This window comes from Saccharomyces paradoxus, chromosome XVI (assembly GCF_002079055.1).
Source record: "Saccharomyces paradoxus chromosome XVI, complete sequence".
Lineage (NCBI taxonomy): Eukaryota > Fungi > Ascomycota > Saccharomycetes > Saccharomycetales > Saccharomycetaceae > Saccharomyces > Saccharomyces paradoxus.
The window spans coordinates 867236-884143 of NC_047502.1; the positions used below are offsets into that span (position 1 = coordinate 867236).

General features: G+C 38.8%; 9 protein-coding genes across 9 annotated transcripts; 5 read left to right on the plus strand and 4 right to left on the minus strand.

The window, feature by feature from the left end:
* Positions 1-361: 361 nt before the first annotated feature.
* On the plus strand, positions 362-2584 carry ATG13 (serine/threonine protein kinase regulatory subunit ATG13; the record flags this gene model as incomplete). Its single annotated transcript, XM_033914033.1, has 1 exon — positions 362-2584. One exon carries the CDS (start codon positions 362-364, stop codon positions 2582-2584), a length of 2223 nt encoding a protein of 740 aa, XP_033769924.1.
* A 295-nt stretch (positions 2585-2879) lies between these two features.
* PZF1 (Pzf1p) lies at positions 2880-4169 on the minus strand (the record flags this gene model as incomplete). Its single annotated transcript, XM_033914034.1, has 1 exon — positions 2880-4169. The coding sequence occupies one exon, from the start codon at positions 4167-4169 to the stop codon at positions 2880-2882; it is 1290 nt and encodes a 429-aa protein (XP_033769925.1).
* Positions 4170-4397: 228 nt separating this feature from the next.
* RPO26 (DNA-directed RNA polymerase core subunit RPO26) lies at positions 4398-4941 on the plus strand (the record flags this gene model as incomplete). The annotated part of the gene is made up of 2 exons (XM_033914035.1): positions 4398-4417; positions 4494-4941. 2 exons carry the CDS (start codon positions 4398-4400, stop codon positions 4939-4941), a joined length of 468 nt encoding a protein of 155 aa, XP_033769926.1.
* Positions 4942-5128: 187 nt separating this feature from the next.
* Positions 5129-5620, minus strand: MLC2 (Mlc2p; the record flags this gene model as incomplete). Its single annotated transcript, XM_033914036.1, has 1 exon — positions 5129-5620. One exon carries the CDS (start codon positions 5618-5620, stop codon positions 5129-5131), a length of 492 nt encoding a protein of 163 aa, XP_033769927.1.
* Positions 5621-5802: 182 nt separating this feature from the next.
* Positions 5803-10086, plus strand: SKI3 (SKI complex subunit tetratricopeptide repeat protein SKI3; the record flags this gene model as incomplete). Its single annotated transcript, XM_033914037.1, has 1 exon — positions 5803-10086. One exon carries the CDS (start codon positions 5803-5805, stop codon positions 10084-10086), a length of 4284 nt encoding a protein of 1427 aa, XP_033769928.1.
* Positions 10087-10233: 147 nt separating this feature from the next.
* On the minus strand, positions 10234-12198 carry RPC82 (DNA-directed RNA polymerase III subunit C82; the record flags this gene model as incomplete). The annotated part of the gene is made up of 1 exon (XM_033914038.1): positions 10234-12198. The coding sequence occupies one exon, from the start codon at positions 12196-12198 to the stop codon at positions 10234-10236; it is 1965 nt and encodes a 654-aa protein (XP_033769929.1).
* A 329-nt stretch (positions 12199-12527) lies between these two features.
* Positions 12528-13634, plus strand: QCR2 (ubiquinol--cytochrome-c reductase subunit 2; the record flags this gene model as incomplete). The annotated part of the gene is made up of 1 exon (XM_033914039.1): positions 12528-13634. One exon carries the CDS (start codon positions 12528-12530, stop codon positions 13632-13634), a length of 1107 nt encoding a protein of 368 aa, XP_033769930.1.
* Positions 13635-15026: 1392 nt separating this feature from the next.
* AQY1 (Aqy1p) lies at positions 15027-15944 on the plus strand (the record flags this gene model as incomplete). Its single annotated transcript, XM_033914040.1, has 1 exon — positions 15027-15944. The coding sequence occupies one exon, from the start codon at positions 15027-15029 to the stop codon at positions 15942-15944; it is 918 nt and encodes a 305-aa protein (XP_033769931.1).
* A 130-nt stretch (positions 15945-16074) lies between these two features.
* Positions 16075-16545, minus strand: HPA2 (histone acetyltransferase; the record flags this gene model as incomplete). The annotated part of the gene is made up of 1 exon (XM_033914041.1): positions 16075-16545. One exon carries the CDS (start codon positions 16543-16545, stop codon positions 16075-16077), a length of 471 nt encoding a protein of 156 aa, XP_033769932.1.
* Positions 16546-16908: the final 363 nt, after the last annotated feature.

Here is a 16908-nt window from a genome sequence, read left to right on the forward strand (position 1 = left end):
AAGAAATAAAGGGAACACACGTGAAAGTGAAGGACAGCAGTAACCAAGGGGGGCAAAACGCGTCAGAACAAGAGGTGAAAGGGTTGTCACGTACGTATTTAAACCGGAGTGAGCCGTTTGCGTGTTACAATCATTAAACATCCCTGTTGTTTGTTTAATTCGCTAAGATCTAAATCTTTAACTAAGTAAGCAGCGGCAGTTACAGAAAGAGGTGAAAAGTAAAACAAGGGTGTATAGATTTTCGTTACCTCACATAGATATAGAACGAATTCATAGGTATCAAATACATTCCACTTACGCTTTGCAGGTTCAAGTCTTGAAAAGAACGCAGAACATATAGCCCGGTTGAATAGTATGAGTCATGGTTGCCGAAGAGGACATCGAGAAAGAAGTTCTTCAATTGATAGACAGTTTTTTCCTGAAGGCTACATTGCTAATATGCTCTACCGAATCAAGTCGATACCAGTCTTCTACAGAAAATATATTCCTATTTGACGATACATGGTTTGAAGATCACTCAGAACTAGTGGGCGAGCTACCCGAGATAATATCAAAATGGTCTCACTACGACGGTCGAAAAGAGCTGCCACCTTTAGTAGTAGAGACGTACTTGGATTTAAGGCAGTTAAACTCCTCCCATTTAGTTAGATTAAAAGACCACGAAGGCCATTTATGGAACGTTTGCAAAGGAACTAAGAAGCAGGAAATCGTGATGGAACGGTGGCTTATCGAATTAGATAATTCATCCCCAACTTTCAAATCACACAGTGAAGATGAGACCGATGTTACTGAACTTTCCAAGCAGTTAATTCTCCTCTTCCGTTATTTGTTGACTTTAATACAGTTATTACCCACAACAGAATTGTACCAATTACTAATAAAATCTTATAATGGTCCGCAAAATGAAGGAAGTTCCAACCCAATAGCTACGACAGACCCACTGGTCAGCATCCGGACGCGTGTTCTTGACGGATCTAAACCAATTTTGTCAAAGGGGAGAATAGGGTTAAGCAAACCGATTATTAACACCTACTCCAATGCACTTAACGAATCAAATCTGCCAGCCCATTTAGATCAAAAGAAAATCACACCTGTGTGGACAAAATTTGGCCTCCTAAGGGTCTCGGTATCATACAGGCGTGATTGGAAGTTTGAAATTAACAATACCAATGATGAATTATTTTCAACTCGACACGTAGCCGTTCCACATAACTTACAAGGGCCTCAAAATGAGCCAGGACAGAGAGGAAATAATGATCAGGAGGTAGCAAAACATCAACCTCAGTATCAACCGCAGGATCAACAGCAACAACAGCAACAACAGCAACAACAACAACAAAGGCAAAATCAGGACCAGATACGACAACAAATTCAACAGCAAAGACAGATACCTGATAGAAGATCTCTTTCACTTTCTCCCTGTACAAGGGCCAATTCCTTTGAACCGCAATCTTGGCAGAAGAAAGCCTATCCAATTTCGAGACCTGTTCAACCATTTAAAGTCGGTTCTGTCGGAAGTCAAAGCGCGAGCAGAAATCCCTCCAATTCATCCTTCTTCAACCAACCACCTATTCATAGGCCAAGTATGAGCTCCAACTATGGACCACAAACGAATATTGAAGGTACCAGCGTCGGAAGCACCTCAAAGTATTCCTCCTCATTTGGGAACATTCGTCGTCATTCAAGTGTAAAAACGACAGAAAATGCTGAAAAAGTATCAAAAGCTGTAAAAAGTCCATTACAACCGCAAGAGTCACAAGAAGATTTAATGGATTTTGTTAAATTACTGGAAGAAAAACCTGATCTAACTATCAAAAAGACGGGTGGAAATAATCTGCCTAATATCAACATTTCTGATTCATTAATTAGATATCAGAATCTGAAGCCAAGTAATGACTTATTGAGTGAAGATTTATCCGTGAGTTTATCGATGGATCCAAATCATACATATCACAGAGGCAGGTCAGATTCACATTCCCCTTTGCCTTCCATATCCCCTTCGATGCATTATGGATCGTTGAATTCAAGAATGTCTCAAGGCGCCAATGCAAGCCATTTGATTGCGAGAGGAGGTGGGAATTCATCCACTAGTGCCTTCAATAGTAGAAGGAATTCCTTGGATAAGAATGCAAACAAACAAGGTATGTCAGGCCTACCTCCTATTTTTGGTGGCGAGAGTACTTCATATCACCACGACAACAAAGTACAAAAGTACAATCAATTAGGAGAAGAAGATGATGATGAGGACGACCATTTGCTTAACCAAATGGGGAACAGCGCTACAAAATTCAAAAGTTCAATATCGCCAAGATCAATTGATAGCATTTCAAGTTCTTTCATAAAAAGTAGGATTCCCATCAGACAACCGTACCATTACTCTCAACCAACTACTGCACCCTTTCAAGCTCAGGCGAAATTCCATAAACCAGCAAATAAACTAACTGATAACGGCAATAGGAGCAATAGTAACAATAACAGTCATAGTGTAAATGATGGAGTTGGTTCGATGCATAATGAAGAGGATGATCAAGACGATGATCTAGTATTTTTCATGAGTGATATGAACCTTTCTAAAGAGGGTTGAAAAAAAAATGGTGAAATTTTATTTAAAGGGCTCAAATAAAGAAAAAATGAGGAAAAAAAGGTGAAATAGATAAGCAAGAAAAAAAAAATTACAAAACTAATAACCTGAATAAAAAAAATCAGTCGTAGTGTAATTGTATCTCATTGTTTTCAATATTCTTACCTACTGAAGATCCATGTGTCTATCATGTTGTATAGAATATATAATTATATACACAGAAATATACCAATTGCAGTGCCTATGGCAAATATGGTATATCGGTAGTATAATTAGCATATAAAATAAAAAAAAAGGCCTATTTGTCACCCACGGGCTGCGTTTCCTTACCAATTATACAGGCTTCTTTTTGGTTCTTGTCCACTATCCCCCTATTTTCCTCCTTTTCCTTTAATATTTTCAATTTCAGTTCATGTATTTTGTGTTTGTCTATATGTTTCTCATATTTTTCTTTCGTCTTGAAAGTTCTATAACAATTATTGTAAAAGCATCTATGTTTCCTTCCAACAGTATTCAACAAAAGGCTTAGCCCATCTTCACCAGATTCAATTTGCTTTTCTAGATTTACTTCATTTTGTAAAAACTGCAAGTTATTGTTTTCGGTAAGTTTTCTCCTTTTCCTCAACCTATTGGAAATCTTCCCTTCATCCTTTTCATGTAAGTTTTTGTCATTTCCCAGTTCAACCCCTTGGTCCTGACCTAGAGGTTGGATATCAGAGATCTTATATTTTAGTTCCAATGGGATATCTTCTTCCGTATGTATAGACTCATAATGCGTAAGAAGATCATGCTTTTTAGAAAAAGACATATCAGAACAGATATGGCACTTCCAGTTTTTGGTCACTAATGAGTCATCATGAATAATCATGTGCATCTGTAAACCATTTTCTCCCACACATGGCTTGTTACAAATGGGACATTTCAATTTAGGATGGTCATTTTTGATATGCGATTGTAATTGTGACCATATGCGAAATTCTTTGCAACAACCAGCAAAAGTACATTGATAAGGATTTTCCACCTCAGGATCGTGATGTTTGGAAATGTGGTTTCTTAATCTATACGGTCTCTGGAAGCTCTTATTACAATGTGGACAGGTTAGTTTGTGTAGATGAACAGATAAAATATGTGCCCTTAATTGCGGATGCTTGTAGAATCGGAGGTTGCATCCTTCTTCTGGACAAATAAACGATTTGGTATGCGTCACTTCATGCCGCTTCAGTTGCTGGCGAGTTGTCACACCTTTGCCGCAGTAAGAACATTGAAATGGTTTCGTATCAGAATGCGAATACAAGTGTCTCTCTAAGTGGCTCTTTTTAACAAACGATTTTGGACATTTATCACACTGAAATGCTCTTAAACCTTGATGTACGCTTAATTGGTGTTCAGTCAAAATTGAAGGTCTTGTAAATGCCTTATCACAGCCATCATAGTCACAAAAGTAAGTCTTTGGCCTATTGCTCGATGAGCTTCTAGTTGATGTTAAACTGTTCAATGATTCCGAACTCTCTGATCGTGATATGGAGATGCCCTCCTGCTTAAACACGGCCAGTGGCATTCCTCCATTATTTAGAACCACTCTCCCCATTCGGTAATGCTTTCAACAGTCTCAAACTGCTCTTAACTACCTTATTTAATAGTTAATCCTTATAGTAAATAAAGAACGTGCAATAATTCTTCGTATAGCACGATATTTCATTGAAAAAATTTTTATTTTTTAAGAATACCATTAAAAGGCATCAATTACAACCTTGAAGAAAGGCTAAATAGACACATTTTGGGGATAACAGTGTAAGGATTAAGGCTACAAGTGATCATGTCAGACTACGAGGAGGCGTATGTGCATTCATATCGGAGGAATTGCGTGTTTTTGTTTTAATTATATTTACTAACTTTTATCATTGTGATATAGGTTTAACGACGGTAATGAGAACTTCGAAGATTTTGATGTAGAGCATTTTTCTGATGAGGAGACTTATGAGGAAAAACCTCAATTCAAGGATGGTGAAACAACCGATGCCAACGGTAAGACCATCGTTACTGGTGGTAATGGGCCAGAAGATTTCCAACAGCATGAACAAATAAGAAGAAAGACACTTAAGGAAAAGGCCATCCCCAAAGACCAAAGAGCTACTACCCCATACATGACCAAGTATGAAAGAGCAAGAATTTTAGGTACAAGAGCTTTGCAAATTTCCATGAATGCGCCAGTTTTCGTAGATTTAGAAGGTGAAACTGATCCATTGCGTATCGCCATGAAGGAGTTGGCTGAAAAGAAAATCCCATTGGTCATCAGAAGATATTTACCAGATGGTTCATTTGAGGACTGGAGTGTGGAGGAACTCATTGTGGATTTGTGATTGTACCTGCATTTTTCCCCCATGTGTATTTGTTTTGTTTGTATATTATTATAACTATAAAGAACGATCTATTTGTAATGCAAATAACTGGATGAGAGAACCACCCTAAGTCCTATTTGGTAACATAAATATTTGTATGAATGAAAAGAGTGCCGCCTATTCCCTTTAATATGTGTATATAGAATATTTAATCAGTGATTGAATCTAGGAAAAGCTTACCTCTGAAAGTCTTCTCATCGGTAGCCTGCTGATTTGTAGTAAACAGTTTGAAAAGTTTAGCAAACTCTTCCTCAGGATTTTCAAAACCCGCTTCCTTCAAAGAATCAATGACCTCATTGAGGGGAACGTTTAAATCATGTTCTCTTCCAATGGATTTTAGACTCTTCTCTAGTTCTTCACGATCGGGAAACTGCGATAAGTTCTTTCCCATGATAGATAAGAATATGGGAAAGCTTACACCTTCTTTACCAATCTCCGCCATAGTGGTGTCATTTTCGGGTACCATTTTGGACCATTCTTCATCTGTCAATGTCTTCCCCAATGTTGCATATATCTTGGTAAGATCTCTCCGACTAATTAGACCATCTTCATCCTCATCTAGCATTTGGAAAGCATCCTTGAGTTTATTTATGTAGTCCTGCGTAAGCTGGTTAAACGTTAGTGATTCACTATGGTCCATACCTATTTCAAGCTTGCGCAATTAACGATTCGAGGTTATTCTTTTCCCAGCTCTGCATTATTGTTTAGAGTTAGGAGAAATGCAAAAAAAATAAAGGTGAAAATAATCAAAGTTGATAAAACTTTTTTGTCAGGAAAGATACTCAGAACACAAGAAAGAAGGACAAAAGAGCAAACGGCAATATGTTGGATATTAAGCAGTTACTGAAGGAAGCTAAACGGGAATTGACCAATCGTGACTATGAAGAGACCATCGAAATATCAGAAAAGGTCCTTAAATTAGACCCTGATAATTACTTCGCACATATCTTTCTAGGGAAGGCATTTTCGAGTCTTCCAGCTAGCAATGACGTTAGTTCAAATCTTAATCTGCAAAGAGCTACTACCCATTACATATCTGCTACGAGGTCAGTTCCTAATAACCTTTTAGCGTGGAAGGGACTTTTTCTGTTATTTAAGACCACTGAAGTTGTCCCTGATACACTTTCGTACGATGAATATTTTGATTTGTGTGGCCAATATGCAGATGCACTTTTAAAGCAGGAACAATCTCAAGTAGAACTAATAAATGACATAAAACTGTTAAAAAAAACACATCCAGATTGCCAAAGGGCCTTTTATCAGCATTTGAAACCTGGGTCGCTAATGGCAGAAACCATTGGTCGTCATCTATCTACACCCCAGGACGCTTTATTAAACCTTATAAAAATATTGGCAAGTATTGAAACCACGGAAATTGGAAAGACCCTTAGTCAGAACAGGTTAAAACTAAAAGCTAGTGATCCAGATTATCAAATCAAACTAAACTCATTCTCGTGGGAAATAATTAAAAATTCAGAAATTGATCAGCTATACAATCAGTTGGTAAACATCCTCGCCGATGATCAGTTGAGAAGTGAAATTGAGAACCAGTGGTTAGAATATAGAATCAAAGTGTTAAAATCAATGCCGCTCGATGTAAAAAAGGATTTTTTCACAAAAGTGAAGGAAATGGTCGAAGATATGGTTCTTGTGAATCATCAATCTCTACTTGCGTGGCAAAAGTTTTTTGAATGGACGGATTACGAAGATTTGGACAACATGGATGCTGCATTGATACTAAAGTACTTTAAGAAATTTCCTAAAGATCCATTGGCCATGATCCTTTATTCTTGGCTTTCTTCAAAATTATCCAAATATGATATCAAAAGTTTGGAATCCGCTAACCAATCACCTGAAAGTCAAAATAAGGGGACGAAGGAAACAGATATCAAGGACATAGATGAGGGAAATGAAGATAAAGTTAAAGATCATGGTGAAGATGAAAGCAAAAACCAAAATGAGAATGAGAATGACGCAAAAGAAGATGAAGAGGAGGACCTTGACGACATAGAAATTGGTTTATTAGAAGAAGAAGTTGTTACTGTATTGACGGAGAATATTGTCAAGTGTAAAAATAATATTTTGGCGCATCGGATTCTCTGTCAATATTACTTACTGACCAAGGAGTACGAGGCAGCTTTACCGTACATTAAAAACGGTATTTCTTTGATTGCCTATAATATAAAGGATCTGGGGGTTTATTTACCATTAACCAAAAGAGAATTCTCTCTGGATTTGGCCACTGTTTATACATATGTGGATGCTCCAAAGGACCACAATGCTGCGCTAAGATTATATGATAATATTTTATCCGGTGATTCTGACAATATACAGGCAAAAATGGGTAAGGGCATAATTTTTATTGAAAGGAAAAATTGGAAAGATGCTATGACATTACTAACTCAGGTGCATGAACAATCACCTGATAACCTAGAAGTTTTATCCGAACTGTCATGGAGTAAGGCCCATATGGATTATACGGACGATGCATTAGCCGGCTTAGATACCGTCGTCAAGGGTATCAAAGGCATGGATTTACGTTCAATAGATTTCAGAGCATTAAACTTATGGAGGCAAGCCAAAGTTTACATTATGAAACATGCTTCCATCAAAGATACCAAACAGGAAAATATCAAGTGCGCATTCAAACTACTCATTCAGAGTATTAAAATATTGGACACTTTTGCCCCCGGATTTTCAACACTGGGAGACATCTATTGCCACTACTATAAAGACCATTTAAGAGCCTTCAAATGTTACTTCAAAGCCTTCGACCTGGACGCGGGAGATTATACAGCCGCAAAGTATATTACCGAAACGTATGCAAGCAAGCCCAATTGGCAAGCAGCCTCTTCCATCGCTTCAAGATTGATCAAAAGTGAAAAGGCAAAGGCACAACTACGTTCGAATAATTGGCCATTTAGGGCTGTGGGGATTGCTCATTTGGAAAAGCAAGAAGAAAGTGATTCAATTGAGTGGTTCCAATCTGCTTTACGTGTCGACCCGAATGATGTGGAGTCATGGGTCGGCCTGGGACAAGCATACCACGCGTGTGGTCGTATAGAAGCATCAATCAAAGTTTTCGATAAGGCAATTCAATTAAGACCCTCTCATACTTATGCCCAATACTTTAAAGCTATTTCTCTATGTGACGTAGGTGAATACCTTGAAAGTTTAGAGATACTGGAAAAGGTATGTCAAGAAACCGCTACAGAAGAATCATTCCAAATTGGTTTAGTGGAAGTGCTTATGAGGTACTCTTTGGATTTATATTCACAGGGATTCTTGCTCAAATCAGTTGCAATTGCAAATGATACTATCGAAAGAATCAAGATAATCATCACTGAATTGAAATGCGTTAACCAACAGGTTTGGATTTGCCTTTCACAAGTTCTGAGATTATTTATTTGGATAGAGTCAAAGGTAGATACTTTACCCGTTGAATCGCTAGTATCAATTTTTGAAAGTTCTGAACTTACTGGAAGTGAGGAAATTGATTCCATTGACAACATCAAAATCGACACACTACTTGATAGTACCACCGATGATAACGTGTCCATTGCGTGTAAGTTTTTGATCCTAGCTTCAAAATATAGCGTTTCGAATCAAAACTTTTCTGATATAGCAGGAACGGTTAGAGCTTCATACTGGTATAATATCGGTATCTCAGAGCTCACGGCATTCATAACATTGAAGGAGCCACAGTATAGAGATGCTGCCATTTTTGCTTTTAAGAAATCTATTCAGTTACAATCTAATACAAGTGAAACTTGGATTGGGCTAGGAATAGCTACTATGGACATTAACTTTCGCGTATCTCAACATTGCTTCATCAAAGCAACTGCTTTGGAACCTAAAGCCGCAGATGTTTGGTTCAACTTAGCTATGTTGGGTTTAAAGAAAAACGATACTGAGTTTGCTCAACAGGTTCTCAATAAATTACAGAGCCTTGCACCACAAGATTCATCACCTTGGCTAGGTATGGCCTTGATCTTCGAGGAACAAGGAGACGTTATCGAAAGTTCTAAACTGTTTGCGCACTCCTTCATATTATCTAATGGAAGATCAAAGGCTGCGCAATTTCTATATGCCAAAAATGTTCTTGAAAACCACATTAATAATGGCGATGATGAAAGAGATATTGAAACGGTGGAAAGGCTAACCGCTGCTTCAATAGCTTTAGAGCAGTTCTTCAAGAAAAGTCCTGATAATTCATTTGCTCTTCAATGTGCTCTGTTAACTCTGGAAAGGTTACATCACTATGAAAATGCAAGCGAACTGGCTAATCGGTTGATAGGAATTTTGGAGAAAAGGTTTGAGAAAACTCAAGATGAAAAAGAACTGTTTACCTTTGCTATAATTAAGGGACAATTTGCCCGTATCCATCTAGGTTTAGGGAACTTTGAACTCTCTATTGAAAACGCAGATCTTTCTCAAGGTATCATATCTGAATCTAGGGACGAAAAATCAATGAAAACTAAAATATCTAATCACATTTGTTTAGGACTAAGTTATTTCTTTTTAAATGACTTCGATCAAACTTTGAACCAATTCCAAGAGCTATTAAGTGTTTCAAAGGATTCTAAGCATTTGGTGATTTTAATCGCAAAGGTGCTTTATGATGTAGGTGAATCTGACACAAAGGAAATTGCCTTACAGGAACTAACAGAATATATAACCATTAAGGGAGCGGACTTGTTAATAACACTAACGATTGCGGCCATGTCAATTCTGGAAGACAAGCATGAAGATTTGAATATTATTTTAGATGAATTGAAAGCCTTGCCATTATCCAAACAAATAATGGATAGGCACAAAGACGCGCCATATCTGATAGAAGAAATTACTAAAAGACTTTATCATAATGATTCCGGCAAACAAGTATGGCAAAGGAGTGCATACTTTTTCCCTAATAATCTCAAGGTTTGGGAGAGATTAAACAAGAACATTCAACGTAAAATAGCTTCTGATGGCCAAAATAAAGTTACTGCGGAGGAGATGAGTAAATTATACTGTGAGAGTAAAAATTTGAGAAGCATTCAAAGGGGCGTGTTTCTATGCCCTTGGAATGTTACTGCATTGAAGGCGCTAAACGAATGTTTTTAGAAGCTTGGATTTGAGTTATCTTTACCGGTCTTACATACAAATGGCTTACCAATGCAAGGAAAATGTAAAGTAACATTAGTAATAAATTTATCTTTTCTATAGAGTATAAAAGGTTGTTAAACAGAGTTTCTCAGCTGTATAGAGTGATCATGCCATTTGGAAAACTTCCCAAAGTGATAGTAACCTGGATAAACGTGCGAAAACATTTAGCTCTCTTTCATTAACCATCTTTAATTGATTTAATTCGCTTGGTAATAGAAGTTCGTTCTCTTTTCCCTTAACATCATCCCTATTTGCCTTTTTCAATAAGGTGAAGTTCTCTTGTTTTAATCTTTCCTTTTTGAAAAGTAAATTTGCCATATTCCATTCCAAGTTTTGCCTCATGAAATTATACGAATGCGTTTCTTTGCATCTAAACAAAAAGACTGCTCTTGATGCCGATCTGTCGGCGGTTCTTGGGACTTCCTGGATCTCTACGGAATTGTACCTAATTAGAGATGCTAAGGTAGATCTTATATCTTTTTCCTTCATTAACGCAGTCGAATTGATAATTTTTTCAGACACCAATTTGTTATCACGAATACAACGGCTTAAACGCATGGCTGAAGGCCCCAACGTTGATGCAATGATATACTCATAAACTGATGACTTTAATACCGGCATTAGTTTACTATATGGAACATAATAAACACCTGGTTTGGTTTCATTCAAGAAGGGAAAATTTGATGATGCTAGGATTTTTAAATGACTGTTTATCAAAGAAGCGGAGTGAGGATCCTCGGTGTCTGCGTCCAGCTCGTCCTCTTCTTCGTCTTCTTGTTGTGTATCTCCGCTTTCTTGAAGAGATTTGGAAATAGCAGCAGGTAATGCAGGGATTACGAATCCGTCTTCGGTTTTTAATTTTTTATTGGGTAATGGTGCAGCCGCGTTTGAACCGGAACGCTTTTTATTATCAGAGGGCTTTCTGGTTAATAAACTTCCACGCAAGTCCAATTCTGCAGGAAGGTGTCTTGCCAAGTCAATAGCATTAAAAGTAAGTCCTGGAGTCTTTTCCTCAACGAGTTCGTATTCATCTTGAAAGGATTTTGCCTCCTCCAAATCTTGTAAAAGTCCTGTTTGAGTTAGTGGGTCTCTAATTCTAGGAGTCTTTTGCTCTGTGAGCCTTAATGCAATTTTGTAAACCTGAGCTGTCACAGAGCCAACTCTTGTCTTGGCCAAATTAATCAATTGTTTAGATCTTCTACCCTTCATGAACCTATCCAAATTAATTGTCAGAGAGACTGTAGGTTTAACTATCCTCAATGAAGTCTTTGGATCAACTGTTAAGATTTGCGAAAGCTCATTTGGTTTATTCATGATTTTAGCAAAATCAGTTTTTGCATTCATCTTAGCTTGGGATCTTTTCTTCAAATCGGACAATGGGGAGTTTCTGGGAATATTTTTGTAATGTTTGTCGTATAGGAATTGCCAGAGATCTTCGATTGGTGTATAATGCAATTTTGATATTTGAATCAGATACCCCATTTCACACAGTTGCACGAATAGTGATGAAATGGTGTACTTCATTGAATCTGATGTGACACTGCTCAAGTAGTCTTCCACCGTCAAAGATCCTAATGATATAACATTTTGTACAATTTGAGCCACCAGCTGTTTATGCTCCTCTTCGTCGCCAACACGCATTTGAGTAATAATTTCGTCAATTATCAACCCTGAATAGAGCAAAATATGTATCCCTTCCTCGTTATAGTAATAATAAGTGGTTTTTTTCCCGGATATTGCTGTTTCTTGTAGGTACTTAACACATCTCAATTGCGTTAATGAGACAAGTGTGGTCTTGACACTGGCTACATCCATACCATCTATTTTCTCCACCAACTCGCGCACACTCAATCTCCCGAGGGCAACCAGCGTCCCGATTACAGAGGCAGCTCTTTCACCCAGGTGTGCTTTCACCAATTCTTTGTAAAGAAACAAATCAGGATTCAAAGTCCTTTGTTCCAAGGATGATATGGTCATGACATCTTCGGGCGTGACCAATTTTTCAGATTCGACAACGCCCTCACCTGCTTGATTCTCTGCATTTAGCGCTTCTCCCAGTAGCTCGTCCATTTGGATGTTGTCAATAGGTTTTATCCAATGCTGTGTCAGCGCACTCTATTGTTCTCAATGCACTTTCACTATTATTATTTTGATCCGAAGTTTTTTTTTTCAATGCGATGAGCTTTTGAAAAATTTATGATCGTTCCCAACGAACCAATAGAAGGCCCGCCCCGTCTTATATCCGTTAGCGTACCAAATATATATATAAAGAACAAGGGCCTTTCCTCAGAGCGATTACTGACCAAGTTTTAGAAGTTGATTAGGTTTTTAACAGGAGTGTGCTCGAACGATTAGGACGGGAGAGTTAAAAATCATTGAAAGGAAAAAAGAAGAACTCGATGTTGTCTGCAGCTAGATTGCAAATTGTCCAGGGGTCAGTTAGAAGGTTAACTGTTTCCGCCAGGGACGCACCCACTAAAGTGTCTACATTGGCTGTCAAGGTCCATGGGGGGTCTCGTTATGCAAACAAAGACGGTGTGGCCCATCTCTTAAATAGGTTCAATTTCCAAAACACGAACACGAGATCAGCTTTGAAATTGGTCAGAGAATCCGAATTATTAGGGGGAACTTTTAAGTCTACTTTGGATAGGGAATATATCACTTTGAAAGCTACCTTTTTGAAAGATGACCTTCCCTACTATGTCAATGCCCTAGCAGATGTACTATATAAGACTGCCTTTAAACCTCACGAGCTAACTGAATCTGTTTTGCCTGCTGCCAGATACGATTATGCAGTTGCTGAACAATGCCCGGTAAAGAACGCCGAAGAACAGTTGTATGCCATTACTTTCAGAAGGGGCTTAGGGAACCCATTGTTGTATGACGGCGTGGAAAGAGTCAGTTTGCAAGATATCAAGGATTTTGCGGACAAAGTCTACACCAAGGAGAACCTTGAAGTCAGCGGTGAAAATATCGTTGAAGCCGATTTGAAAAGATTTGTTGACGATTCATTGTTAAGCACTTTACCCGCTGGTAAGTCATTGGTGAGTAAATCTGAACCAAAATCCTTTTTAGGTGAAGAAAATAGAGTAAGATTTATTGGTGACTCCGTCGCCGCTATTGGTATCCCCGTAAACAAGGCTTCCCTAGCTCAATACGAAGTCCTGGCCAACTACTTGACCTCTGCGCTATCCGACCTTTCCGGTTTAGTCAGCTCAGCTAAGCTTGATAAATTCACTGACGGCGGCCTGTTCACTCTGTTTGTCAGAGATCAAGACAGCGCCGTGGTATCTGCCAACATCAAGAAAATAGTTTCTGATTTGAAAAAGGGCAAGGACTTATCTCCTGCTATAAATTACACAAAATTGAAGAATGCCGTCCAAAACGAAACTCTTTCCAGCCCAATTGACCTAAAATTCGACGGGGTGAAGGACTTCAAGTTGGGCAAATTTAACTACGTAGCCGTTGGTGACGTTTCCCACTTGCCATATTTGGACGAATTGTAAGAGGAAAGTATTTGTACAAAACGAAAAAAATTACACGCAAGTATATATAGATGTTGCCACGCACCCTTTTTTTTTAATGAATATTCATTCACACAAATATTGAAAACAAAAACGAACAAAATTCAAATAACAACATGTAAGACCAAAAATCCCTCATTATTTATTCCTTACCCTTTCCAAATTCTTACAGAACTAGTAAATATATATTTAATTACACTTTTTTCTCTTTTAGCATACAACTCTTTTGCCACAATTTTATATTTAGGCCCCTGATTTCAATTGCAACGGTACGTATTTTTATGTCTTATCTTACGAACATAACTAAAAAAATTGCCTTCCTTAAAGTGGTAACAAAGGCGTAGATTCACCCTCATTTTTTACCGCTACAGCGGAAGGCTGTGGCTTATAACCACCTGCATATATATCTACCTATTCAATGGTCCTGTTTTCTTAAGCACACGAGGCTGAAATAAATGATTGCTTATACGCGATGAACTTCTCCGAACACTTCTGCAAAAGCACTGCGCAGAAATGTAAGCAAAAGGCGGGGATCCATCAGCTGATGAAAGCGCATGACCGAATCGGAATTTCCACAGAAACGGATATACGCAGATGTACCGCAATACGTACTTGAAGCGCTGGCTTACATGTCATATCATGCGCGATACATAGTTAATAGCCTTATGGATAGCGCACATGCCATGCCGATTAATAAGAAAGAATGTTGCACAATCAGATATCCTCTTATCCCATCAGGAATGCAAACTTAAAAAGTATTTTCTTTCGTTGTAACAACGCCAGATGTCGACGATATATACCCCGCAGAAATGCCCGCACAGAATTTCTTTTCCGTTAAGTCGTCCCCCCAGGGTGCGAGGTTGTTTTCCTGCACGGTAAATCTGGCTGCCACGAAAGCCGGCTCCTCCGCCGTGTCCCCTAATTTTTTCCAAGTGAATATCTGCATCGGCCAACGGTTTATATTACTTCGATTGAGCTTGCCTGAACTCACCACTGCCGTCGTTTATCCCTCAAAGCTTAATCATCAGAAATGAGAAGGAAGAAAAGTTTATTCGTATACACACTTCCTTATTTCTGATGTTCTTCCACCCTCTTACAGAAGGAGGCTAGTCTAGACGTGATGATAATGCAGCAGAATAGGATATACAACAAGTAAAAGAAAGAAGAAAAATAATTTACGTCGGGATTATAATATCCCGTTTGAATTCGAGGTATATTAATCGTACTGCTTTTCCCGGAATCGCATTCTGTTCTTTTTACTGTGTCGGTTCTCACAATTCGTCTTGTCCTTTTACTTTCTTTCCCTTTTTTTTTTTGGTTTGGCCCTGTTTGTTAGGATCAACATACATATAGTAGTATATAATCGACTTTAATATGTCTTCGAACGACTCGAACGATACCGAAAAGCAACCCACTCGTCTAGACCCTACCGGTGTCGACGACGCCTACATCCCACCGGAACAGCCGGAAACAAAACATCATCGCTTTAAAATCTCCAGGGACACCCTGAGAAACCACTTTATCGCAGCGGTTGGTGAGTTCTGCGGCACATTCATGTTTTTATGGTGCGCTTACGTTATCTGCAATGTCGCCAACCATGATGTCGCACTCGTTGCAGCGCCCGACGGTTCCCATCCGGGTCAATTGATTATGATTGCCATCGGTTTCGGGTTTTCCGTCATGTTTTCCATCTGGTGCTTTGCCGGTGTCTCTGGTGGGGCTTTGAATCCTGCTGTTTCGCTTTCTTTATGCTTGGCAAGAGCCATCTCTCCAACAAGATGCTTTGTTATGTGGATTTCGCAGATTGTTGCTGGAATGGCCGCCGGAGGCGCTGCAAGCGCTATGACACCTGGTAAAGTTCTTTTTGCCAATTCTTTGGGACTGGGCTGCTCCAGAACGAGGGGCCTGTTCCTGGAAATGTTCGGCACCGCTATCTTATGCTTAACGGTTTTGATGACGGCTGTGGAGAAGCGTGAAACTAACTTTATGGCCGCACTGCCCATCGGCATCTCCCTGTTTATCGCCCATGTCGCTTTGACTGCGTACACAGGCACAGGTGTCAATCCTGCAAGGTCTTTGGGTGCTGCTGTCGCAGCCAGATACTTCCCTCATTACCACTGGATTTACTGGATTGGCCCCCTATTAGGATCCATTCTGGCATGGTCTGTGTGGCAATTATTGCAAATTCTAGATTATACAACCTATGTTACCGCTGAAAAGGCTGCCAGCACCAAGGAAAAGGCCCAGAAAAAAGATCCAACTAGCAACTCCTCCCCTACGAATGAAGTCTGACTTTCCTTCCTTTTTCTCACTCACTCTCACTTAATATTATAACTTTGAGCAAAATTAGTAAGATTGATAATTATTCTTTATTCTTTTCTTTCTATACATCCTACGTACTGCTGACAAGTAATTAGTATTTTCAATATCCCTTCCTCTTGTACATAATTTTTGGAGCTTTATAGCCGATCTTGGTGTATAGCAACTGTGCTCTATGGTTTGATTCATCCGTACACCAATACACACTTGGCGTGCCCAGTTTATCAGCTTCATCGTAGACAAACTCAATTAGTCTGCCTCCCGTGCCTTTGACTCTAGAACCCTCATCAACATAGAGGTCGTTGATGTATACCTTGTCCTTGAAATCCCAGGTAGTCATATGGCAGAAAAAGTTTATCATGCCGATAATTTTTCCACTCGAACTCTCGACAGCCACAGCTGCCCACATTTTAATGTTAGGATCTAGGAACCTGCTGAAATTGAAATCGTCTAAGTCATTGGGAAACGAAACTTCATAAAATTTTTGATAGGATTTCCAGAGCCGCTGCCAACCCTCCTTATCGTTTTCGGTTACAAGCCTTATGATAATGTTATCTTCGCTAATGTTGGACATACTACACACGGTGATCTATTCGTTTTCTTGGTATATGGCATATTACGAACAATTCCGGAGTTTTCTGCTCTATATATGGCGTACACTCACTCTATAATCATTACTCCCCTTAATACAATTAGTAATTTTTAAAGACTACCCGTTAGTTCCGTCCATAAAAATATTCAACCAATAGAAGCAAATCACAAAATAACTGAAATGCATAAACAAGAAAAACGTTAGAAACTTAAGCTAATACAGAAATTCAACGGAAATAAAATAATATGCGAGGAAAATGTGAATTTTGAATTTCGCAAACATCTCATGAAACCATGAAATTTTAACAGTGTGTAGAATGTGACGTCAGTCGCAAACTATGTAGTT